The following is a 26,837-nucleotide window of genomic DNA, read 5'->3' as shown; positions in this document are numbered from 1 at the left end:
CTGCTGGGTTAGGTTTTCAAACTTGCTCAAGTCAAATTTTAATGTAAAACTTTATCAAATCCAAGCATACACCAGTTTTAGTTCGTTAATGAGAGGCAGCTCTGCCTTGTGTTGTTTGTTTAATGCTTCAGAAAGCAGTTACTTCATCCAAAGGGTGATGTCTTCTACTGGACAATACCTGCAGGCTCGCTGCAGCTCTTGGCTGCCTCACCTCCTTTTCCCCTACTGCCAGTAGACCTGGCAAAGCTGTCTCCTGAGATGAGATGTCTTGAGGTGAACAAAGCTTTGGCTGATGTGAAGAGCACATAGTAAGGTGTTTTCAAGAGGGGATTGCAACAATGGTGGTATTACTGGTGATGTTTCCTAAGAGACCTGTTTTGTCTAACATTTTCATTATTGACTTTGAACTAGATGAACCAGCAATGTGTGTAATGATGGGAAACATCCTTACTGCAAAAGGACCCTAACAGAGCATGTTGACAGAACTTTGTGAGGTGGTAAAAGTAGAAATGGCATGAACTCACTGGTGCAAAATACTGACTAGTGCAGGAAAGAGACCACGACAATAAAACTTTTATTAGGCATCTCATTGATTTGAGCTAGCTGAGGAGAAGGGATCAAGAGTGTATTGCTAAACTGGCCGTGGATTGTTAGCATGACATAGCATGGAGGTAGGGGAAAGTCTACTGTACATCAGGGAAAGTGTTTTCAATGAAATAATACTAGAATCTGCATAAAATATCCTATTTAGAGGGCCAGAATGGCAATATTTCTCTAAACCAGAAAACCTGTAGAAAATTGCCACTGGAATGCTTGGAGATATTGGGAATGGTTTTTTACACATTAGGCTACCTTTTAGGCTCTTTTGTTCAGGACTGTGGAACTAGGAATGGGTCTTGTTTCCCAGAGGTAGAACAGATGTGCTACTGGGGAGTCATCCTTGGTTCTTTTTCAAATGTTCAGACTGTTACAAATCCCTGAGAGATTAAAAAAAAATAAAAACTACTGAAACTAGAAGTTAGAATGCTTGATCCCAGAAATATAGTTTTAAAATTATCTTTTGGACCTGGCAGCAGAGGAGGGGATTCTATTTTAAAGTAAGAGTTGTTCAAACTGTTAAAATGGTGCTGGCCTTTCTCTGTAACATCAGGAAAAAGTTACTTTCTAGGTAAAAATACCTAAAAATGCTGACCATCATGCTTGCTTTTCTTTATCTTCCTGTTGGGCCTTATATTTGTAAGTGTCTGGGGAAATATGGTGGCATGGCTACTCTGTGGACCTTTCTTTATGGGGGAAAGCAATTAGGAAGAACCCAAATCATCTTTTCCTAATATTGGCTTTTATGTGCCTGAATTCAGTCTACAATGGTTTTCACTGTTCTTGGAAAATGTGAGTGGTTTTCGTACTCCTGGGTGTAGACCACCCCATTTAGCCTGATTTTAGGCATCTGATGATGTGAAATGTTGTGTTCCTGGTAGGTCGGGGGTGCTTACAGAGTAGGCACTGGGCCATAGGGGAAGTGCTGCTATGAAGCACATCGTCAGGCCTCTGTGTCTCTCTGTCTGCTCTGCTGTGAGCTTTGCTTCAAAAAATGGCTGTTTAATTAAATGCCAGGACTCCTGCCAAATTCCAGCATGATGTAATTAAAACATTCTCCACAGGCAAGCTCTGACCCAGCATTCAGCGTGCATCAGAAACCTGATGCACCCTGGGGATCGCACTCTCCGGAGGGTATTCTTCCAGTTTGAGCAGAGACCAAAAGGGGTTGAACAGATGGGGAGCAAACAAGCTCATCTGCAGAACTGTAAGGTTTTCAGTGAGCTGCATCTTTTCCTCCTGCCTGTGCAGAAGGAGCAAGTAGCCACTTTCAAGCACAGCTCAGTCATCCATCAGTTACTGATACTTGTGTGGGTTTTTGCAATGTTATGAAAGTTTGTCTACTTCAGTGCACTGTATCAGTGCAGAGTTGTTGGATGAAGAGTGACATGACCACCTACTTCATTCCCTGATTTTTTACAACTTTTTAAAAAGAATAAATCATTGTGGAAGATCGTGTGTGTCATGACCCTGCATTCCTTTGCAGGGATCCTGTTATATGTCACTTGGCAGTTTGTTTTACCCACTGTGGTGGGTACTTCATCAAGTTGAAGACTTTTTATTCTCTGCTGGTTTTTCCAGTGAAAATTAGAATATTAACTGCTTGCACTTGCCAGGAATAGGAGAAACAGCTTTCCCTGCAGACTTCCAGAATTGAAATGTTGGTTGTTCTTCCTGCTGGATTGCAGCAGTAGTATAAAATTCCAGTCCTCCAGAGCTTATCTTCTTGTTGAAAGAGTCAGACAAATATAGAACAGCAGATTTGAGGAAACAACTAGTATTTGATACTAGTTGTTTTGGTAGATATTTGCCTACCTACCAGTAGACTACTTAAATCACGGAGAGCTTCATCTGAGAGACTAAAAGAGGACTTAGAGATTTCATGAGCTTGAAGAGTACCTTGGGAAAGTGCCTGTGGATGTTGCTAGAGAGTAGATGAATGGAAGGCTGTGAAGGAAGAGTTGTTTGGCTGTTTTGTTTTTAGTTGGCAGGACAGGATATGGTAAATAGTGAATAAATCTCAAGCCAACAGTACCTCCCTTATGTCAGGTACTGCCTGTACGTAGTTTTCATTGTCTTGATTTTTAAAGGTGTTGTGTATCAGTGGTGCCTGTTCTGGAAAGGGGGACTGTGAAAGTGCTTAAGAAAGGTTATTCTGCACTGTTGCAAGCTAGTGGAGTGGGATAATGACAACTGAGGCTGAGATTCATCCCTTTGAAATAGAAATAGTCTTACATAGTGAAAGGTCACTATGGCGACAGATCAAGTTTTATGTGATTGTTTCCTCAAAGAAAAAAGTTCCTTTTCAAACATATATTTACTAATGGTTGGTACGTGCTTTTAAAGGTAAGAGCAAATGAAAATGGTGTGATAGAAGTCCTTTTTGAGAGGTGTGCTTTTCTTCAGAGTGAGATGTAACTGTACCAAAAAGGCATCTGCTGTTGGGCATTGTCAGTGGAGCTCTGAGATGGATCAAACTTTCTGTCTGACCTAGAACAGTGGACACATGCTCAGTATCCGTCTCTGCCTTTGTGTGCCAAAACCACTTTGGCAAACATTCTTACATAATTATGTATATTTTAAAATACTTTATAAGATTCAAAGTTTATTTTGTTATTTGTGAGTGGACTGACTTAGTAAATATATTTGTCATTAATAGATGCCTCTGTCTGCAGCTTCAGATTTTGTAGTGATGCTTTCTGAAGTTGGGTTTCAGCTCAAATAAGAGTGTTTTATACTTCAGAGAAAAGTGTGCTGTATTGCAAAAGAAAAAGTCAGAACACTGCAGATTAAGTAGTAACCATTGAGAAAGTTTGCCTTCAGGTGTTTGCTAACATCTGAAACCCAGACTATGAATTTCAAATCAGTAGTAATACTGGTGCACTTCTTGCATTGTACAACTTGGATTTCTGAAGTGATGTTAAAAATGGACACACTCTTGCATTTCTTGACTGTATGTATCTCTGTGTGTGCATTTATATGTAGAAATCAGGTACCTCTGAGTTTTCAAGACAGCATGGATGTTCAAATAGCATTTATTCTTTTTGCTAAATTATGAATTAGTAGTTGTGCTATGCTGGAATCGCAGCAGGAATCTGTCTTGAACTCTTACTTTCCTATAGCAATTTTGTTTTGGTAGCTATTGATTTTTATTTCAGACATGTAGTATAATCATTCAGTAGTATGGATAGCTGTTACTACTGGAAGCATAGGAGGTATTTTAGAAAATATTTATACAATTTCACCTCTGCTGCCCAGCATTTCAGATATATTCCTACTTGTTTTCTGACCTATAGGACAAGTTTCTTTTGTGTTTTTCACTTCTGCCTTTGTCTTTCCATTCTGTACACACTGCCACTGCTTATGTTTTGAGCAAGTACTTTCTAATGACTTCTTTTGACAGGGTTTATGACAAGCAGTGGAAAAACAGGATGATTTTAAGCATTCCTGCCTTCTCTCAGGCCCTCTGGTAGTGGATGAACATGTGCTTATTGGCACAAGTGGAAAAATCAGCCTGTTTCATAAAATGCCTCTGATGTCTGCTCCCTGGACAGTGTTAGTGGGGTTGCTTATTCCAGGCTGGTCTAGGACTGCAGTGGCCTTCCTGCTGCTGTTGGGTTTGTACCTATGTTTTAAAAAATGTTACCTTCATTAAAGGAAATCTAAAGCTAAGGAGTACCCAAGGAAATAACACATGATACTTAATCACATGAGAAATCACTGCTTCAGTATTAGTTTCAGCATGTTGTTTAGTTTTGAAGAAGTCTGTTTCAGTAGAGCGATTGGGTTTCAGTATTAATTTGCAAAAATTCCCTGAAACATGGAATTACTTTTGCATTTCGGTTACATTTTGCACTATGTACTAATGAACTGGTACAGGAGTATCTCAACCTTCTGAAGGCCCTTTTTGTGTAGAACAATGGTTTAGCTCACAGACTTTACCCTGAACAGCATAGTGGAGAATGAGATAAATCAGCAAAACTTCTAGCTTGGGTTGGACCAGCAGTCTTGCTCATGTTGTCATGGTACAGATAGTTTTTGAAGACTAAATTTTAAGATGAGTAAATCAGGTTCTTGGCCTGGCATGGTGTATTTCTCAAACTGAAGTTTGACAGTGGCATCTAGTTAAAACGTATGTCTGAAAAAGAATCATATGAGTCATTAGCAGCTCTCTTAAGTGTAGTTAGCAAGTGTAGTTAGCCAAGGATAAGCTGTCCTTTTAAGAGGATATTGTGGAAATGAGCACTGGAGCAAGCTTCCTGCACCTGTGGCTCTTGGACATCAACTGTGTTTTGATCTGGTATGCAGCCATGGACATGCCAAGACCAGAGAGATGCAGGTGTTTCCCTCCGGATCATGTAAACGATAGGCTTCCCTGGAAGTAAAATGCAGCTTGCTCTTGCCTACAACTACAAAAGTAGATGCTTAGTAGTTAAGGAAGTTCTTGGGTATGAAAGGTGCCAAATGGAACTAGACAGATTTTCAAAGAGGAGGGAGTGGGAGGAAATGCACAACTGTTGTCAGTTCCCAGGACACAACTACTCTGCTCCATGCTCTTACTTCTGCGCATAAAAGTCCAGACTTGCTTTGTCTGCTAGCAAAAGTGTACTAATGGGATTGTAAATTTTATTTGGCTTACTTGCTAGAAATCATCAGACAGGTTGGAGCAAATGCAGGAAGATGCAAACTAAATCCCAAATGGCTAAATTGTTGAACATCTCTACTCCACAATAGAATGTTTCTTGTCAGAAGATTGTGGTCAAGGGGTTGGAACAGTTTTCACAGAAATGAGTTAGTGGTGGTGACTGCTTTCAGCAAAATGAAGCTAACCAGAGAGGCTGAAAGAACTGGGAAGAGTTGAGTTGTGTTGTTCAATGGCAAAGGTATTCACTTATGTTTGGCTACTCTTGCCTAACAGGTCTGCCAACAAAGGCTGCTGTCCTGGGCGTTTCTCAGTTCAGTTTGGTTCATCAGGCCCATCTTTCAGAGTAAAGAGGAGTTAGGGGCTGATCCTTACATAGAGCCAGCCATCTTCACATGACACTGCATGGGTAGCTTAGCTGGTTTCAGGATGATAAAAAAGCCATTAAAATGTGTAATTGAGTCGAAGTTTATGCAAGGAGAGAAACAGAGTATCTTGTAGATAGTGTGCTTGGACCTTATCCTGTTGACCACAGAGCCTGGTCAGTGTTTGCCATTAGCCTCAGCCTGTCTGACACCCCCATTTGGATTTCTAGTTTCCTTCTTATGTCACCAATCTGACTATTGACAGCAGTTTTTGTATAATAAGCTGTTTCTTCTATAATAATTACCATTGCATTGTACCACTTTATGCGCTTTCTCTCAACTTTTGAGTCACCTCAGTCATTACAAAGCTCAATAATGGTTGTTTGGTTGTGGATTTTGTGGTGGTTTTTTGTTTGGTTGCCATCCAAACAGGAACATCATGAGCAAGAGATCTTTTTGAGCTGTCATGTGTCGTGGTCATTGACATACACTGTTTATGTTGTTTCTGCTCTCTTTTCTTCTGCTGGAGATGTACTCTAGTTTCAGTATTCATTTTTTCCTGTAACGAGATGCTAATACTGAATACTGCAAGAATGAGTTATACCAAAGAGCACAACTACTTATTGTCCGTTCTGCTGGGGAAAAAAGGGGGATGAAGCATGTCTTTTCACAAAGACATTAGCTACAACACTTTTGAAAGCGGTGCCTTTTTATTTATTTTATTTTTTTTCAGGAATACTCAGTTGAATTAGAGCTTTATGGATATACTTCAGAAGTAGTTTTTTAATTCTCAAACTGTAACCAAGCAATCTTTATGACAGTGGCATGCATACTACTAAATAATAAGAAAGAAAAGCATTTCAAAATTAAATACTGAATTAGCAGCAGGGTAGATATGAGTTACATTTGGCTTTTTCCTTATTTGTGTTATTCTCCCACTGAAAACCTGTGTCAGTTGTAAATAACATGGCCCTGGTGAAGGCTGCCGGGCAAACTAAGAAAGTGTCTTTTTTTTGTTGCTGGTTTGTTGGGATACCTTGGATCGTACGCTGCAATTGAAATAGCTGAAGAAATTGTAATGCCTTGAGGGAGATAAATTTATATTTAACTCTTCTCAGAGTTTCCATGCCATGTTTTCATGTTTTCTGACAGGAAGGGTTCTTTTTGTGAAAGAGAGCTGAAATATAGATAATGGTGCAGAAGGAATGAAAACGCTGAATTGGCACTGAAAACACAGTACCTCTATGGAGAATTACTATTCTACTCATATTCTGGGGATAGATGAGCCTCTCTCTTGTTTTGGATTAATTTTACTGTGTTCGGGCAGTGACTGCAGTGGCAAATTACAGTAGTGTGTACAGTCTCGGTACAGAGTTGAAACTAGAAGATTAATTTATGTAATTGAAACTATGGAGAGTTTTCAATAGGAATAATGGAATTTTCTATTATATGAAAATATGTTATACTTGTGTTTTAAAAAAATCAGACAGGTACTGGGTCTTTTTGTTTTGTGGTTTGGCTCTTTTTTTTTTTTTTTTTTTTTTTTTTTACTTTTCAGTGCAATCATTGCCAGACATCTGTGGTTAGTGCAACATTAGAACTTTGCATTTCATAGAATTCAGAGAAAAAGGAAGAAGAAATCTAAAACTGATTGCCAAATGTATTGTGTGAAGCCTTAGTTTGATTTCTTTTGTAAGTATGGCTTCTTTCATTCTCTTAATTGTGTTTGACTCAGTTATGTGCTGATGCGTTTCATTTCCGAACCCGCTAGTAGTATGAGGCTTGTCCTTTTGCCAAACTTGATCGTCAGTTAAAAAAGTAGGGATATTCCTCAAGTTTGTAGGTTCTCTCCTGTTAGTTGCCTCTAAGATACCACTCTCTGTCACTATATGTCTTTTTCACAAATCAGTTTCATTCAGTTTTTGTAATCCCACTGTTTTTCAAAGTCTCCTTCTACTTGCATCCTTGAGTCAGCCACTTCCCTTTCCCCCTCCTCCCCTCCCTGTATCCATCAGCAGAGAAAAGCTGGAAGTAACTGTGCTTATCTAAAAGAGTAGAGTGATCCTTGTCTGCTTTTCCTTAGCTGTCAGGTTCTTTTGTTCTTCTTTAAGTAAAGAAGTCATCTTAGGCTGTCAGATCTGTATTCTCATGTCAAAGATTTTTGTATCACTTTTCACAGTGTGCACTGATACCAGAGTACTGGGTATGATGTCTTGATAAAGGTTTTTCCCTTCCTCGACTGTTTACCATTAACTCTGACTTAAACAGCTGTCAATAGTCAAGCTGAAAATTTGGGAGATACTGTGAGGTTGATTTTTGTGGTGTTACTATGTACTACACCAAAAAAGCTGCTCCCCCAGCACTGCCACAGCAGCCACTTCCACCTGGGGGTATCTTCTGCTTCCACTGTAGCTGACTGAGCAGTGAAATTAATAGTGTTAAGTTTGAAATTAATATTTTTGTTTAGATCTTGGAACTAGTTGTTTGTGAAAATCTAAATATAGATCTTAAGTGTTAATGGTATTATTGTGAAAGACAAATGTGTTTGGTGGGTTTGATTTTGTACTATTGAACTATATTATGAAATTCAGACGTATACCAAATGTCAGATGTGTTCCAATGCAGTAACAGGTTGCAGCCACTTCAGAATCTATACTGGAGTTCATCCTCTCATGCAATAAAGTGCAAATAAAGTCTCTACCAATTTATATTTGGTATTGAACTGGATAGTCGTTGCCTTTTCTGAATGCAAGGGATTAGCCTTTTGCTTAAATTACAGTAGGGCTGTGAAAAAACCAAAATTGAAGTAGCCATTAGTGGTGAATTTGCCAATGAAGTGACTTTTTCAGTGAAAGTATAAAACCAGAAAAAGGATTTGGTTTTGACTAAATCGTGTTTGTTTCTTGTGTTGGTTTAATAATTTTTTTGGCTGTTGGATTAAAATAGTAGAGTTAATATTAGGTAATAAATTTGAGAACATTGTATCTTGAGTGGATGCCCATCTTAAAACATGGTGGTGATTGGCTGGCAACTTTAATGGAAATATATATATATTGAATGAATGAATGTTTTCTAAGAAAATTCTGTGATTGTTAGGACGGCCAAAGTTTTGTTTCCCTGTTCCCTTGGCAAAGTAGAAGGTTACTGAGTGGGAACCATTTTTGAAATAGGCTGAGCCCTTTCAGTGGAAGATAGCATTTTAATACTTAGTTGAGAGGCATGCTAGTCCTGCTAAGCAATAAAAAGGGTTGTTAAAGATTTCTCATCTTGTTTTCTCACTTTGAGTTCAAATAAGCAAAGTACTTGCATTCTTTCTTTCTCAGGCAGCCTAGACTAAACAGTTCATGGGGTTCTATCATTGTGTATTTGAAAAGTAGACCTTAACCTTGGAGTGGGTGCAAAGTTTGGCTGGAAATAAGCATTACCTTCTGGCATGCAAGCTGCTTAGCAGGTGTGAAGAAAGGTCTCAAAGTAGTTTGATGCATTATTGATTCTTTATAAACCTAGCAGTCTTGCGTGTTGTTTGTCACTCTGTATGGTGAAATCCTTTGATAAAGCAGACATGTACTGTCTTCAAAAATTAGGGTGACCTTCATAGTCCCATATAAAGGTTCTTGGTTTACAAACCACATCAGTGAGTGCTGAAGTTCTCTCAAAAAGGCATTCTATCTAGAAAAGATATTTTCATCTGTTACATAGAGGAGGCATTACATGTCCTGCCTCTGTTTAGTCATTAGATTAGATGAGTCCACTTGAAGACTTCATTAAATGAAGCCTTTAGTATTCTAAACTCATAGTGAGTTATTTAGCATCTGGATGAGAGTTGAAGATGTCCTGACTACAAACCCAGTAGGCTTCTAGCACAGGAATTAGAATCTATGACTATGCAACCAATCTTATTTAAGCTTCGTGATTTTAATCCAGATGTTCTGAAGTCTTTCCTTGGTGGTAACAAACATAAATCTGCTAAACAGTTCTGAAAAATTCAATCCCCCACCTGCACTCTAATGTTCTTAAGCATTTTGCAGTATAGTGGATAAACTATCATGTCTTGCTGGCTGCAGAACTTCCACAGCCATATTTACATCACAATTAAATAATGCTTATTGCCTTCAAGTGGCTTCTTGTATCTGGTTGTAACACTGCCTCAAAAAGGTGACACTAAGGGGCTGAGCCTCAGGGTTTCCCTGCTCTGAGGGGCTCATGGCCAGTGGAGCTGGTTGGTACCTGCCCCTGGAAAAGGTTCCTAAAAGAAATAAAAACCATAAGGTGACTTGCTCCCTACCAGAGATATATTAGTGCAGCCTGCTGGCGTTTGCAGGAGGTTTTGTCGTGTGCTGTGGTACTTGAGAAGGTGAGGCAGGCACTGACTGGAAGAACAAAACTGGCCAAATTGGCCTGTGAGACCTGGATTGAAATTTAGCTTAAAACTTGCAGAAATGCTGCGGAACTAAGTGTACTGTTTCATAGCTAAGTTATGCCAGATTTCACAGCCAAATTTCACGATCCTGGAAGCTGGAGTTGTGGATTAAAAATAAAAAAAGTAATGTAAAAATGCTTGTGGAGATTCCACTGGTGAAAGTTTTAAGAAATATTGTCCCAAAGTACCAGTGCTAGCACATATCTGCAAACACTTCAAACTTCAACTTGCTTCCTGTGAACCACTCAGTTTATTTCATGTCCTTGGGATTGAAGTTTGTGCAGATTGCTGCACAAGTTATTTTATCGTATCCTGACAAATGTTGGATGGAATGAAATTTGGAGCTTGCTTGTTGTATTGGCATGTGTTTTAATTTGGAAAACAAAACAGAAAGCTTAAGAGCCATACTCTTAAGATTTTAGGCCAGAAGGACTATGTGGATCTGTAAATGAACATACTTCATCCTGAAAGCAGTTCAGTGAGTAACAGTGCTTGTAGGTAGGTAACTTCAGTGTTGAAACAGTGGTAGTTTGGTCAGCACTTAAGAATTAAGAGATGGAAACCGGTTTTATGACATATAATTTCCTTTGGTACAAATGTAAAGTTCAAGGAGAATGATTGTCCAAAGTGTCTAGTCCAACTTTTCTTGCACTTTGGATAAATGAATTGATGTATTGAATCTTTAAAGCATGCTTTATATCCCCAGAGCCAAAGAACTGCACTAAGCTGCTGATTTCTATGGGAATACTTGGAAACATACTGGGAGTCTGCAGTCTTTGGAGGGGCAGATTGTAAAGAGATACGCTTGAGGTTTTGGTGACTTGGACCAGCATAATGTGTGTCATGGAAATAAGAGAAGGAAAAGAGATTTTTCTTTCCTGTTGAATGATCCCTGATGTTTTGAGGTTTGGATTGATATTTTTTTCTGGATCTCTTCTTGATGTGGTTGGCATGTATTTGATTTTAAAAGAACTTCTCTGAAGATATAAAAGAGAAAGTAATGATCATCTGGTAGGAAAACCATGAACATATGCACTTTCATGTTGAGATGTTTAATTTGAATAATGTAATTTGGATAAGAATTGGTGGCTTAAGTAAACAAAATTTTCGGACTTCTTTACATCAAAGTCATTGTAATATAACACTTTTGGACAGTTAAAAAGATTAATGGATATTCTGCACTTAATTGTTTTCTGCTCTCTTTTCCTAAATTATTATTTTATTTTTCTGTTTTGGCATTTTATCTAATGTTTCACTTCAGCATGGTAAGCAGTGGATTTGACCCTACTATCCATTTAATTCCTGAGGTACCTGTCACTGCCTGCTGAGGAAAGAGATCATCACATAAAAACTTGATGTCAAGAGAAGTAATGCTATTATTTTCCGTGGTGACGCATAAGAAACAATGATCAGGTCAGCCTGTCTTTATGAAATCTTAGAATGATGTGTAAAATACAGCTTGCAAATGCTCATACACCACAATCCAAACAAATGTTCTGCATAAAAACCTAGTAAAATTGTTCCAGAGCAAGTGAAGGGGACTCACTGCTGTTCAGACTAGGACAGGCTTTGCATATGTGGTTCCAAAAATAGTTTTTCAGTGTCATACAGTTATAGACTGTGCTTTCCCATGGGAGTTTAAATTGCATTGCTTCAGTCCTGACTGACTTGGGATGTCTTTGATAGTTGTCAGCAGTGAGTGTGACTGGCAGAATCCAAAGTTTGCAAAACTGAAGATAGCAAACACTTTTATAAAACAAACATAATGTTGTAGTAATTATAGGCATGTGTATGATTAAAAGAAAATTAAACACATGATTTTAATAGTCATAAATCAAAAAGAGACAAGGTAAATTCAATAAGGCTGTAGGGCTACTGAGTGGAAAGATGTTTATGGCTGAAAAAGTTCTGTGGGTTAAAAAGGCCTGAAGACAATGTTGAGGAGAAGTATCTGTTACATGTTTAGCTGATTCTAGCTTTCTTTCCAGCAGGATCAAAATGTAATCTGCAAGAAATAGCATACTAGCTTAGATAGCTGGAATCTTATTCCTACGACTATTGTAAGATTTTGGCACTAGTAGATGGAAAAAAAAATCCCTACTTTTGCTTCTTCAGAAGCAGGTCAGAGACATTATTTGAATTGCAACTGTGTGGCTGTGTGATTCTTTGCAGGTGTTGTGAAGTACATTCTACATTCACTCCCAGTATGAATTATGTTGTATTCTAAGCAAGTTGATTTCTTCTATTATATTTGCATACTACCATAGTGCAGTTTCCTTTCTTTTGGATTGCAGCTTCTGGTTTAGAAATAAAGAACTGTTGACTGTATGAAGGAAATGCTAGATGATTGCAAGTCATGTTAGGGAAGCTTTTGGCAGGCCTTTAATTTGTTTAAGCAGAGGATCAAATACAGTCATTACTGCTGTAGTCTTTGCAATATTGCCCTCTGTTTGATCCTTCTGGTTGTCATTGCATTAGAACCCTTGTCAGGGTAAATTTATGTGCAATGACTTTCTCAGTGCACTTTTTAAATTGGAGAGGAACTGGTCTCTGGAAACCAGTGTTATTCTGTGCTTTAACTTTTCCCTGTGGCATTAGGGAAATCAGCAGTCTTTGAATTTCTGTGATTCTAATATTCCATGTAATCGTTTAGGTTGGAAAAGACCCTTACAATCAAGTCCAACTGTGAAGCCAGCGCTGCCAAGTCCATCACTAAACCACGTCCCCAAACGCCACATCTACATGTCTTTTAAATACCACCAGGGATGGTGACTCCACCACTTCTCTGAGCAGCCTGTTCCAATGCCTGAACACCCTTTTAGTGCAGACAATTTTTCCTCGTATCGAACCCAAACCTCCCCTGGCACAACTTGCCGTTTCCTCTTGTCTGTCACTTCTTGCTTGGGAGAAGAGGCCAACTATGATCTCCAGGCTGAACAGCTGCTGCTCTCCTAGCCTTTCCTCTTTGGAGAATACTTAAATACTGTTATGTTTTAGCTCTGGCATGAGTACATGAGTCTGCAGTAAAAATCTAGCCTACTTGAAGCTTTGTTTTCCACTGGAGAAAAAAAAAAAAACCCAAAGAAAAGATATATAGTGTCAGCTAGCCTATTTGAAACACCTTGAAAATTACTAGAAAGTACCTCCTGCTTTCCCCTTATCTGAGTGGAGAGTTTCAGTGTTGGCAATAAGGGAAAAGGCTAGTTTTGAGGCTGTATGCAGTTAGAGAAAACTCCATACAAAAATTACAGGCAGAACTGTACCAAACCAAAGCAGCAACTGTGGTGGTTGGGTTTCTTAATTTCTAGTTTTATATTCTTGAAAGGCATTAAAATATTTTAAAGTTAAAGTAGATTTAAATAAGATTTAAATGAGAAATATGTACACTTACATCAGGCATTTCCCAATTCCAACAGAAGTGTGCAATTGTAAATATGTTGCTACTGTGTGTACTGACAATTAGTAGCTTCCGGTGGGTAAAATATTTTGGTTATGCTCTTTGAGGTGGGCTTATATTGGCAGTAAACAGAACTGCTATTGTTAATGGGGAAATATGGAGCCTGGGAAGCATTCACTTTGTGAAAACAACCCATTGCAGATATGACCATCTTGCAACTCTGCTGTTATTTGGTATCACTGACTTCCTTTCCCTCTTCCCTTCCCCCCCAAAAGATAAATTCTGTTTTAGAGGAAATCCTGTTTATTTGCTTGGAGGAAATAATTTTTCCAGTTAGTCTGTTTAGTTTTGTTTTCTTTCTATTAATCTGTTAAGGAGTGCTGATATCCCTTAGAATTTTTTCTACCTCTGCAGTTGCAGTTTTTGATATGTAAGGAGTTGCTGGTAGTGGCAATACCATCTAAATACCTTTCAGTACCTGTCAGTAGTGATTTGATTATCAGCTGCTACAGGTGTTTCTTGTTTTTTGGCCTCCTCTTGGGACAGAGCATTTATCATCTGCCTTTCCCTTTTATCTTCTGCCTTTCTGCTACCACAAACCTTGTTGCCTTAACTATAGAATTATTTTGGGGCAGTAATTTCTAGAAAGACCAGTCTATTACTCCAACTCATGTCACAGCTTGAGAGCAATTGAAGATATTCTGGACGTGCTGCTTCTTGGTTTTGCTTAACTTCGTAAAGGAATGTAAAAACCAGTTATTGAATCACTGGAAATACACTTTTTTCTTTCTCTTCACCCTGCCCAGCTACTAGCTTTAGCCATTTATTTTTTTATTTTCTTCTGGCCATTTTAATATCTTTTCACTCCAGTTAAATTCATAATAATATCTTAAATCTAAGCGTGTTAATTTAAGCAACTTTTTGTGGAGGATTATTCTCTAGAGCTGGCTGACAGATTAAGTGGCAGTACCTTGGTTGTGAAACAACCTACATTTGCACATTCTCCAGTTGTTTCCCATTAAAACTTAAATCCTTGTTCTGTTGTGGCACCTTTAAAAAGCAGACCTCTCCCTTACATCTAAATGTTATGAAAACCAGGCGTACTGTAACCCAGAACCCCAAGGAATGCTTGATTGAAATAACAGATCAGAAAAGTCTCTTGCTAACATTCCTGTGATTATGGGTTTGCTCAAGTGACAGAAACTTGGTGTCAGCTAGCTTTCTGCATACAGATTAATTTTGGTCAAAAAAATAAATAGGTCTTAAAGGCTTCAGTGATACAGTGTTTGTAGGGATAGGGAACTTAAAATGTAACACTATTCACTGTATGTCTTCTCTCTAGAATTATCCCACTTACTGCCCATTGGGTGGTTGGTCTGGTTCCTGCTGCAGAGTAGAGCAGTATTGCCTGTTAGTAATTACTGAGATTGAGTAAAATGAGTGAAGGGAAACAGAAGTGACTCCTTTGATCCTCACAGGAAAACAAAAAGACAGTTTTTGTATAGCAAACTGTTCTTCTGTAGTATCTATATAGGTTAATTTTTAATATGTATTTGGATTTCTTTTGTTTGTAACTTGTATCTAGAATTTGACGTCCTGCAAATATGTCTGAAGACAGTAATGCAGGAAAATAAGGAAAAGCTTTTAAGAAAGAAAATAAGAGAAGAAACATTCATAGGTTATGATTTACAGTTAAAACCCCTCCACCGTTAGTGAGAAGTTAATTTTGAAATGGTGTATTACATCATGCAGTGAGTATGGTGAAGGAGAAAACAGATACCTTGCTTTCATTTTCACGTGACCAAATGACTTGAATACATGATGTGAACACATAAGACAGAAATCTAATCTCATTTAACATATTTTGAATGTAACCGTTTTTCTTGATCTGTGTTAGAGGCATTTGAGTGAGTAAACTGAACATATAATTTCCCCTAATGTTTTTAGTCACAAACACTTAATTTTCAACAGAGCTTTGCAAATATGTAGTGAGAGGCCCTGTGGCATAAGAGACTATTTGCAGCCTTAATACATGTGAAGATGCACATGCTAGAAGTTACAGTGCAGTGAATTCCTATTCTGGTGTGTACAAAATGAACATCAGCTGCTTTAAACCTCGTTTAAAGCTTTCTGGAATTGTTCCAGGTTCAGATATTGAAGGTCTTTCTATTTCAGCGTTTGAACTCATGTTTCTTCTCTCTCCTCCCCCACTCCCTCCCTCCCTTTCCACCTCCTTCTCCTTTTGCAGGCAAGGGCAGCTCAAGCATCTCATCCGACGTGAGTTCAAGTACGGATCACACACCCACCAAAGCCCAGAAGAATGCAGCTACCAGTGAAGGTAGGCAGCTGGTACTCATTACCCAGGTCAGGCCCCCCAGCAGAATCCTAGCAGTTTTCAGAAGAAAAACTCTCCTCCTCCTTCCTTCTGTGTAGAGTAGCATTGGTCTGCTAGAAATCCAAAAGCAGTTCTCCTTTAAACAGTTTTCACATCTACCAGTGGTACTGTCTGATTTGAATTTGTGACAAAGGATTTAAGTACTTCTGCAGAACCCAAATGTAGAGAGTTAGGAGTAATTTTTTATGTATTTTAATGCCATTTTTTGCAGCAAAGGCTTTTTGTACTTAAGGTTTTATGTGATATTATTTTGCAGTTATATTTGAAGGATATGCTTGATGGAAGCTTTTTGACATACAGTTTAGGTCAAATATCAGTCAAAATTCTCTTCATGTTCTGTGAACACCATGAAAATGTGAGTTGTTTGAGACAAGTTTTATAGACATGTAGCTGTGGACATGCTAACCTGACAGATTCAATTAGGTCAGTATGCCTCACCTCAGTTACTGGAGTATGTCATCATCGAGGGCTGGATTTTTGATGTCCAGGGGAAGGAGGTGGCATGTCTGTCAGTATCAGTACAATGTTATACTAACTGGTCTGTGAACAGACAAATGCTGATTCTTCCGTTCTGACTGCTAACATGAGAGCAGGTGTGCTCTGTTAAATGGAAGTCTATTTGCCCTAGTTTTTATAATTGTGTCTTTTAAGGCTGACAGGAAATAACTATATATAGTTTAATGATGTAAGCTATAAGGATTTGTAAAAATTGTACATTTATATGCCTTAACTAGTATTTCTGTTTAACTGTCATAATGATTTGGTTTTACTTGGTAGTAATCGAGTTATAAGTCTGATTTCTTACACTTCTGTCACTACAAATTAAGTTACAAGCTCTGATTGCTTTCAGTTTATTTTATTTCTTATGGTTAAAGGAAATTGATCTTTTGAATAGTTCTAGTGTGGCAAGTCTATGACTGTAGAATCTGTTCAGTAAAAGCAGTTCATGTAAGTAACAAATGACCACGTAAATCACTAGAGTTCTGGTTTTGGGCATGCGTAATTCCATACCAAGAATGAATATCTGGCACTTATGAATCATAAGAAATACTGGTTTAGAATCTGTGCTTTTTAGTCCAGACAATAAATGTAACAACAAACAAATAAATAGTTAATTATTAGTTGAATACAAGACTTTGTTTCTCTAAACCTTAGCTTCAAAAGATTTGAGGTATCTGAAAGAGGTGAATTATAAGGACACAAAAAAAATTTAGGAAACCTATGTTTTTTATGACAGCCAGGAATGAAAAAGACAAGAAACCACAAAAGAATAGTGGAAACTCTGAAGTCAATACTTAATAATTGCTCTGAATTTCTTTTCTACTTCAGTCTGTAAAGCATTTTTTCCCTTGGATTAAAATAAGATAATGCAAAATAGTCCTGAACTAATCTCTATGATTTATGGTCTAAATTTAGCCCTTTATTGAGACAGTGAATATGAATGTTGACCTTGAAGTCTTCACCACTACTTTGCAGCTAATTAATTCATTAGCGAGGAAGGCTTAAATGCAAGCCAGTAGTTGCTGTAGTAAAATTATGTCTTTATGAGCTCACATGCGAAGTCACAGTTCAGAGCAATGTAATTGTGTATTCTGTACTTGTAGGCAATTTCAGTTGTTAGCCTAATTCTTCTGTGCCCTGGAATAGTGTGATTTGACAAATACTTATTTTGACAACAGATTCGGAAGTAGCTTCTTCCTCAGCCTGTGCTATTGCTACTTTCTTACCATTTCTTTCTCCTGAAGAATTACTAATGTAGACCAGTTTAATAGAAATTACCTTAATGTGGATTGCTGCATAATCTGGCAGATATTTTGAATGTCATAACCAGAGAGCATAAGAATTCTGTGAAGGCAAGTGAGACTAGAGATATGGAAGTAGCTGGAGCGAAACAAGTGCTGTAGAAACTGGTGCTGTTACTGAAGGCACATTTATCAACTTCTGTGCCTAGATATTTTACTAATGCTGCCTCTTTTCCCCATGAACAGTAGACATACACTGAAGGAGGATTCAGCTGGTAATAAAGACTCATGCCTTCCACAAGATGACTTGAGTTCTGTTCTTACAGAGTGCTGAATGTTCCTGTACCATTCAGTTACAGAGTAATGCCTAGGGGCCAGCTAAGAACAGGAGTCTGATTGTGTTAGATGCTGTACAAGCAGTGGCATTTACATGTTTTGGGGTGATTGCATAATGTTTTTTAAACTTTTAGTTAAATTTACCTAATCCACTGTAGTATTTGCTTGCCATGGTACGATTGTGTCTGCCCAGCACAGAGGGTATCTTTATTTTCACTAGAGGCTGTTTACTGCAGTGACAGAGTGCTCCAATTCTGCCTATATTGTAAATTCACAGCACTGTGTGTTGTTCTGTGAAGGAGCCATGTGTTGTGTGGTGAGCTCTATGCAGCTAGGTTTGGTGTGGGAAGAACTACGAAACATTGCAGGTGATCTCTTCTTCACCTTCATTGCCATGGGAAGTGATCCTGATTAAGTGTCAGACAGTTTATTTGCATCCTCTGAATTTCTATTGCCAGCTGCATTCCTGAGTGCCCAGTATATGAAGAACATAATACCTATTTGGGGCTGAAGGCCTTTCACAGCTTCTGCTTTCCAGCTTTTTAAACAGACCTAATTCTTTCCAGTTCTACACAGCTTGTTTTCTGTTTCTGTAAGACAGGTGACACAACACTTCTTGAAGCTGAATCAATGGAATGAATGCCTTGAAACAACTAGAAAGGACATTTGTGGGAATGATCCATCTTATCTCTGGTACTCTACAGCAGAGAAGCAGTCACATAAAGAACTACTTAGGCAGCTACATATTCCCAAGAACTGCAAAAAGATGTCAAGCAGGATTCTTGCTTGGAAGAGCAGAGCACCTCAGGAGGTATCTGACAGCAGGTGTTATCTTCCCATCAGTTTAAGCAATCAAACCACATTCTTCATGTGGTTTGATTGCTGCAGTCCTGATGACTGCAACCACCTTATCAGTCAGGTTTCAGAAATGTGATGTTTCTCTACAGAATGGGTACCAGAACTAAGTTACAAGATGCTTGAAATGGCTTCTGTTGTTCCAGTCCTACATGTCCTATTAAGGCAACATCATTTAACTCTCTTGATGGGCATGGGTGGTGCAATTAGGGCCAAAATTTAGGTACCAAAAAGGAGGTACCTTTCCTCACATTGTGGATTTAGAGCATCTCTAGAGTTGTGGAATATTTTATGTTTCGGACAGATAAAATGTTGGTCATGCTATTGAATGTGTCTGGGTGGAAGGGACAGACAATTACAGACAATGACAGTGTGTGCTGGTATCCTTAGCTGAACAAGCTTCACTCAGTAATGCATCAGAGAGGTAGCCACTACTGTTTTTGCTGGGTAGAGGAAAGCAGGCAGTACCTGGCAGACTGTGCAGCTTCCTAAATTCGGACTTTGACATACCAGTGATGCTCTGGAGAGGAGTGCAGAAGTGCTGAAACTGGAGTCCAGTGGCTCTTTGTGTACTTCAGTGAAGGGAAGGTGGCAAAACCCAGATGTCTGGTTCTCTGTGTAAATCACAGGCTGGAGAGACCTGTTGGTTTGGCTGGGCTCAGAAGGAAGCCTGGTAGCCTGTGGGTATGCATGCACACAGATGCCTCCACACTGTCTCCTGAGGATACAGTTTTCTTTAACTCTGAATATGCACTGCCTTTTACTTTCTTTCCAGTCTCAGACATTGTCTGCAATTCTTTACCCTATCAATCAATTATAGTTGGAAACGTGAGATCACATGAGTTTTTACTACCCCCCGTTGATCTTTGGCAAGTGAAAGACTAAATGGATTTTTGTGGGCCATTTAAATGCAATTTGCTAGACATAGTCTCAGCTGGAATATTATTGTCTGAAACTTGATTTAGAATATTAGACTGAATGACTGTTTTTGTATAGGCTTACCTTGGTCAGGGAGTTTTCTTCCAATTTACCTGCAAAGTGTGGAATGTTATGTCCGAGCTGCACGCTTTGTATTAAATTGACTGACTGTTTTTCAAATAAAAAAGTCAATACTGTTTGCACTTCATGTATAGCACCATTAAGATGTAATCCAGAGGCAGCTTTAAATTGACAGCTCATGTATGAACTCAATTTAGAAGTTCTAATTTATTTCTCAGTTTCTGTAAAATCGAATTGAAGGATTAGGTCTGAAGTAGAACACTACTTTAGCAGAAGGGCTCAGTGCTGAAGTACCTCTGAATATATCCCATTAAATCTTAGTATTTTGAGTTTTGTGAAAACATGGTAAAGCCAGCTGCTGTATTTTGAAGAAGTCCAAATTTTTTGCTTTTAGTTGACTTCTAGGGACCTTCAAAGACTAAGTATTTTACTTTGTTTCTACTTTTGCAGTACTCTGACAATTCTAGAGTACGCTGCAATGTGTGTTTAGTGTGGAGATCAAATAAATTTGTTTCGACAGTAGCTGTTTTATGTATCTTGACACAAGAGGTATTTCTTCTGCAGTTTAGGTGTGTACAAGAAGAGCCCTCCCTTCCACAGCTGCATCTTCCTTCCTGTTTTATTTGGGTTTTGTAGTATTTCTGCTGGACTTGACAGTGCTGGGATTACAGTTGGACTTAATGATCTCAATGGTCTTTTCTAACCTAAATGATTCAATGACTCTCAGAGCAGCCTAGTGGGAACAATTGCATTTCTTAGAAGTCATTTCCTCCATCAAACCATCTTGAGGAGGGCAGCTGTGTGAAAATGTAGCACTTTGCAAACATGTTATGCTTCAATTACTCATGTAAAAGTTCTACTGTACCCTGTGCGAGATGATGGCTTGGTTGATCTGTGTTTGGTGCCGTTGGCCATACTTTTTCGTGGGACCTGGCCACTGAAGCTTTTATAAAGAAAACTTTCTTTTTCCAGAAGAAAATTGACTTCAATATCAGAAAACATTTACCACTGCTCTACATGGGAATATATTAAGTGGCATTTCTTGAACACACATTTCTTTGGGTTACATTCCTCTCATTTCACCTTTCAAGTGAGAGAACAAAGTACTTTTTATAGGATACTTTCTGGGAGGCTGTAATTAGTTTAATTTATTTTGGCTTCATAACCACATTCTTTTAAAACATGCGGTATCTTTTGGATCTCTGAGTAATTATTAATGTATTCAATGAATTTAAGAGAAGTTCTTGCATTGTGGACTCTGATGGACAGTATCAAAACATTTGGGAATATGGAGTTGGTTTGTTGCTACAGAATGCTCTTTGCCTTTTAAACAGCTCCTGATGCAGAATCAGCTCAAACTGAGATTTAGGTGAGTTGCAATCTGATTATTTTTTAAGGGGAAATAAAAAACTCAGAGAACCAGTTTGCAAAGAGACATAATTTCTGTGTATTAAGGTTGACATAAATAGGTAGGTAGCTACATTTGGTATATCAATGTTCCATTGAAGCTTTTAAGTCATTTGTGTACCTTTTTGAGACACTTAGGTGTTGTGGCAAAAGACTATTGCTGAAAAGAGATGCAGTTTTTTACCCAGGCTTTCTTGATGATCCCTTTGGGAGAAAGAGTTCTTTACCTGTTAAGAAATCTTTTTCTTCTTCAGTTCTTTACCATTTTTCTTTTCATTTTCTCTTTAACGTTAGAAGTTTATTAACCTAGTATCAGAAATTAAAACCTTCAAGTGTTCTTTCTGGATGAATGTGAATATGTACATAATTCCTATTCTTTTGATGGCAATTATCTTCCTTTTCATATCTATCCTTGTGTCTTTGCAGCCTCTTATTGGGTATTTGGGCTCTTGGTTCTACTATTGAAGTTCTGTCAAAGCAGGCTGTCTGCATTGATATCAATGCCTAAATTTGTGTGTCTGCATTGATATCAATGCCTAAATTTGCCCCTGCTTGCTTGGAACTGGGCAGAGATTCAGTTGGCTTTGTATGAACTGTGGCTGTTTTGAGTTGGTAGTGAAACTGGAGACTAGGTAAGTTTCCTGGGGTTTTGTGTTACTTTTCTAGCAGGGGAGTTTTCTAGAAAAGTGAAATGTTGCATTGCAGAATGTGCCAAAACAGAATCATTTCAAGCCAAAAAGATTGAGGAGGAGTAAGAGGGGGCTGAGAGGCATGACAGCTAATAAATCCAAAACTGTAAACAGTTTGGCCGAATAAACAGAACTCACTATTTAAGTTCCTCTAACCAACATATCTGAATGCATACACAAATATAATCACCTCAAGCAGTGTGTGAAGGTACAAAGTAGTATAGAGCTTGCTCTTAAGTGCTGGTTTTTTGTACTTAACCACATCTTGATATGCTTTTGCTATCTAATAGGCAGTATTCCTGCAGAACTGTTCTGCTAATTACAAGAATACCATTACAATCAGCATTTAAATTCGAGTTCATATACAAGGCAAAAGTAGCTGAGACACTGGCAAGGTTAAACCTGCAAATTGAAACCTTACGTTATCCTGGCTAATTTGTACTGAAATGCTATAGCCAAATGTTTAAAACTTGCCCAAACAATACCAAGAACAAATTGGAATGGTACATGAAACTGCAGTCTTATTTGATCTGCTGCCTGAAATGTGAGACCCACCAGAGCAAATGCACTTACAGTACAGTTAAAGAGAAATGATCCCAATTTAAAAACCTGGCATTAGCTTTTCCAAGTAGGGTCTGATGCTTGGTAGGAGTGATTGCAGTTTATTCAATTACCTGTAAATCTGATTTTAAGGAATCCAAAATCCAAAATGTAATTCTTTAGGTAAAATACTGTACCAAATTCCTTAAATACTGTTATCACACGGAGGTTCTGACACTTATCATAGGCAGTAACAGAACAAACAGTTAGCTGTCTAAAGTAGTTTCCTTCTCTGAAAAGTGAAGTCATCTCAAAGGATATGAAGAATGCCCAGCATTTGTTAGTCAAAATCCCATCCTTCTTGAATGTTAGACTGTCTCCTAAGACTTCTTGAAGAATATATACAACCTGATAGTGCATATTTAAATGTCAGGTTTATCCATTTTTCAGAATTTATGAACTGAGACAAGCAACTTGCTTCAGATTAGTTCTAGTTCTTGATTGAAATAATGAAATAAAATTGGAACAGCAATTTTTTTACTATAACTTCACAATCCCTGTTAAGATGCTGTAAAATTTATTTTAAATTTATTGCACAAAATATCCTGACTTATGTTGCTATATCTTATCTTTTAATGTCAGTTTTTCGAATGACTGTGTAATTTTAAGACTGATACCACCAGCAGTGCCAAAACTAGCAGCATGCTTGAGAAATGTCTGCTTGGAGTTGCTGAGCCATTCTGTATTTATCTTCTGACTATTGTACCATAGTTCCTGCTACTGTGTCTTTCTCAAGGTTGGCATCTCCTCAATTCTGCCAGCATTTCCAGATTTCCCTTGAGAAGTATGTACTGGTGTCAGCTGATGAAAATGGCAGTTCAAGATAGATAATGGTAATTCCTATGCTCCTGTTAATTCTGACTGCTGGGACATCTTTGGTTTAGGCAGTTACATCAGACTAGGCTGGAAGTATAAGGAGAAGTTGTGAACATGAATATAATATGATTTGCCATTTATGTGTTCCTCTAGCCTTGATCAGCCACACCTGGACATAGAACTTGTGGTGTGGTGGTGTACCTGGTCACTGACTGACCGTTGTGGTACTTTTCTGTTTAAGGATAGTTTTCATCTTGAGCTTTGATGATGGATTTGGGAGTTTGTAACTCTTGAACCTCAAAGTAAAATTGTGATGTGTTTTTTTTTGTTGTTTGTTTGTGGTTTTTTTTGGTTTTTTTTTTTTGGGGGGGGGGGGGTGGGTTTTTTTTTTTTTTGGATAGAGAAAGACAAGTGCCCATAGTAACCTGTCATCTGTACTGAGCTAGGAGGTTTTTCCTTCCTTACTCTGTCCTCTTGGGTGTACACGGTTTGCCAGAAGGCAGGCAGGGTCCCTTTAGACATGCATTATAAATGCTTGTTTGCAAGACCCTGTAGTCAATTTAGATCAGCTAGTTTGAGTTACCCTCCCACAAAGTGAAGTATGGAGACTTTTCATAGGCATGTCACCTACTTGTGGTGTGTTTGTGCTGCCTTGGACATGTGAATGTGTGGGTGGGAAGAAGCTTGATGGCTTTACTGAATGACTGCAGTCCAGCATGCAGCTTGCAGTGACTTGGATACATCATAAATCTCCATTGTCAATTTTTATCACAGTTATCATAACTATGTTTTGGGGTTTACCAGTGCCTAATCTAATCTATAGTGCTTTTAGTTTTCCCTAACACCTTGGATAGTTTTTCTATTTCTATCCTGTATATCAAAGAGACTGGAATTTTACAGCACTGTGAGGTACTCATGGTTTGTGGAAAGTTTTTTACCTTGCTCATTGTAGGTAAATAATGCTGTGTGGGAATCCCTGAAAGACAGTAAGAAATCTCAAGGATGTGGGCAGTTGGAATAAATTCTTTTTTCCACGTGTGACACTTGCTTAATATGAATATTTATATTTACATGTAGGCATATGTAAACATTGATTATTTCTTTATTAGATACACCCACATTTCCCACCTCCACCCCATAAGATAAACATTTGTAAGCCTTGTCAAATAGAGTTTGAGCTTCCATTTGAGCAATAAAAACTTAGTGTGGCACCCAGAAGTTCAGTAACTGTTCACTGTTCAGAGCAGTCATTTACCTTGGCCCAGGAGAGACTTCTGTGGTAGTTTTCCTTATAGAACAGGCACACATGTAGTCTAAATGATAAAATTATAATTGGACTGTATTTTTTGAGCTCGATCTTGGAAAACTATTGACCCTTCTTTATTGTGGGCTGGAAAAAACCATTAGCTTGAACTTTGCTTTCTGAAGATGCTCTCTTACTCTTCCTTTTTCTTTCACTTTAAAAACAAGACTTTAGTAACTTCTTGTATTCTGAGGCAAAATTGCAGCTCAGTCTGATTTTACCTGTGAGTGTATTTTCCCTTTGCTGTTCCTGTAGAGCTAACTTTCTCAAATTTCTTTTAATGCCCTTGTACCTCAGTTATATTATGGATTTTTTCCTCCAGCCTCAGTTTGTCTTTTGGAAGCTTTTGCCATGTAAAACATGTGAAGCTGATGATCAGGAAGCTGATGTGCCTGGTTTCAATGGGAGGCTATTCTGGACCTGGCGAAAAGTCACAATATTCTGAATATGCCTTTCTGTGTTCCAATAAAAAAGTCTGACGTCAGTAGGTTAATTTTCTGTTAAATTTGCACTGTTAATTTGGCAGACTACTTAACAAATTTGGTTTTGGAAAAGAAAAAGCTATCAATGAATATTTATTTTTCTTTCTTCTGAAATGACATTAGATGAATAATAAATCTGCTTCCATCCATGTTTCATAAAGATCACTTCTGCCACTGTCTAATTAATCCTGTAGCATTTAGTGAAACGTGAATGTTTGCTAGACTATGCTGAGAATGTCACTCCCAATGAAAGTGTATCCAGTTCAAAATAGCAGCACTGACATTCAGTCACTGGTTCAGATTTCACCAGTCATATTAAATAACTATGTGAATGAAGAATTAGTATCTTCTCATCTTGATGTGTTAATGCTTTCACATATTTTTAATTCTGTTTAGAATGTGTGCTTGTATATGGCATAAAAAAACCCCAAACTCAAAACAATTCACAAAATATCCCCCACCTACTTTTTTTTTTTGTTGCTGAAACAATACTAGTTTTTAAAATATTGTTAACAAGGAGAAGACTCTGAAGTTTCTGAAACAAACATGAGATTTGGTTGTGAGAAACTATGTCATGATTATTGATAGATGTCCATTTTCAGTTAGCTGGCAAATGCTGTGAACAGAAAAAACAAGGCTCAGAACTGATGTAATTTATCTCATGTTCTGATTTTTGTTATTGATTATTCCAGTTTTGATATGAACAGAGCCCTAAGGCAAAGACCGGTGTAGCCCCTTGAATTTGATATCAAGTTAATGCCCAGACTATTAGAGTAATTTAGTATCCTTCATTTGTACTTTAACTCAGAATTGTAGCTGCTAAAATTCTGCTTGAATTTCAAACCTGCAAATTCACCAAAATCAGAACACAAAATATTAGATCAACTCCTTATATATCCTTGTCCAAGAAAAAGATCTTTTCTCTTGTATCTTGGAAATAAGATAAGTGTAGAAGGACAATATGCTGTGAACATTTGACCATTTCCTGATTCTAAATTGAAGCAACCATGTTTAAATGTTCTGTACTGTTTTTGAAGGAAGAATAATAAAACCCTAACTAAACAAAAACTTAATTTGCCTAATAGGAGAAAAAAGGAATGTAGCTGGAACTACAAAGAGTAAAACTTTGCAAAAGAAACTGAAAAACAGTATCTGCAAAGTCATTAAAAAAAAAAGAATATGGTACGAGTGACCAAACCTTTGTATTCTACTGTCTATTGCTCAATATGATATATTATGCTTGTAAAGTTAAGATACTGTAAGTCTCAGATACTGTAGAAAAGACAAAGTGTTTCCTTTGGGCCCCTTTGTGGAAATTGTGACTTTGCTTGAATGGTTAGCCAGTGCATGCCAGAGAAACAAGCATTTTGTAGTAGATGGTTTAGTTAACAGCAAATGTAATCACAGTAAATTTTTGGAATCTGATGCTACTTGTGTAACCAGATAGACTTCCTTAATCCAAAAGACTAATCATAAACTTGATGTAAAATTTAATTATATTTATCTTGGGATCGTGACTGTGGTTCTAAAAAATAGTTGACATACCATTCTGAAAATGTTGCTTATGGTCTTGGATTGAATTAGACTTTTACACTAAATTCAAGAGCAAGTGTCTCCAATTTCAAGTCCTAAGAGAAGACATACTTATTCAAAGCTTTGAAGGAGTTCAGTTGATGTGCGAGCTTCATTGAACGTATGGATATGTCCCATCAAGAAGTTACCCATCAAAAACAGCTTGAACTGTTCTTAAAAAGACTCACACTAGAATAGTGAGATAAACTGGAGCTAGTGA

The 26,837-nt window shown here is 37.9% G+C and overlaps 1 protein-coding gene across 3 annotated transcripts in view; it reads left to right on the top strand.

The window, feature by feature from the left end:
• FBXL7 (F-box and leucine rich repeat protein 7) overlaps positions 1-26,837 on the top strand; it is a 169,998-nt gene that overhangs the window by 23,289 nt on the left and 119,872 nt on the right. For all 3 annotated transcript variants that reach the window (XM_064428119.1, XM_064428137.1, XM_064428144.1), the window contains exon 2: positions 15,670-15,759. In XM_064428119.1, the coding sequence (XP_064284189.1) occupies positions 15,670-15,759 (90 nt within the window). The remainder of the gene's footprint in view (positions 1-15,669; positions 15,760-26,837) is intronic.

Source organism: Passer domesticus, chromosome 1 (genome assembly GCF_036417665.1).
Source record: "Passer domesticus isolate bPasDom1 chromosome 1, bPasDom1.hap1, whole genome shotgun sequence".
Lineage (NCBI taxonomy): Eukaryota > Metazoa > Chordata > Aves > Passeriformes > Passeridae > Passer > Passer domesticus.
The sequence above is the reverse complement of the archived record's forward strand: the minus strand, read 5'-3'. Positions and strand labels throughout refer to the sequence as shown.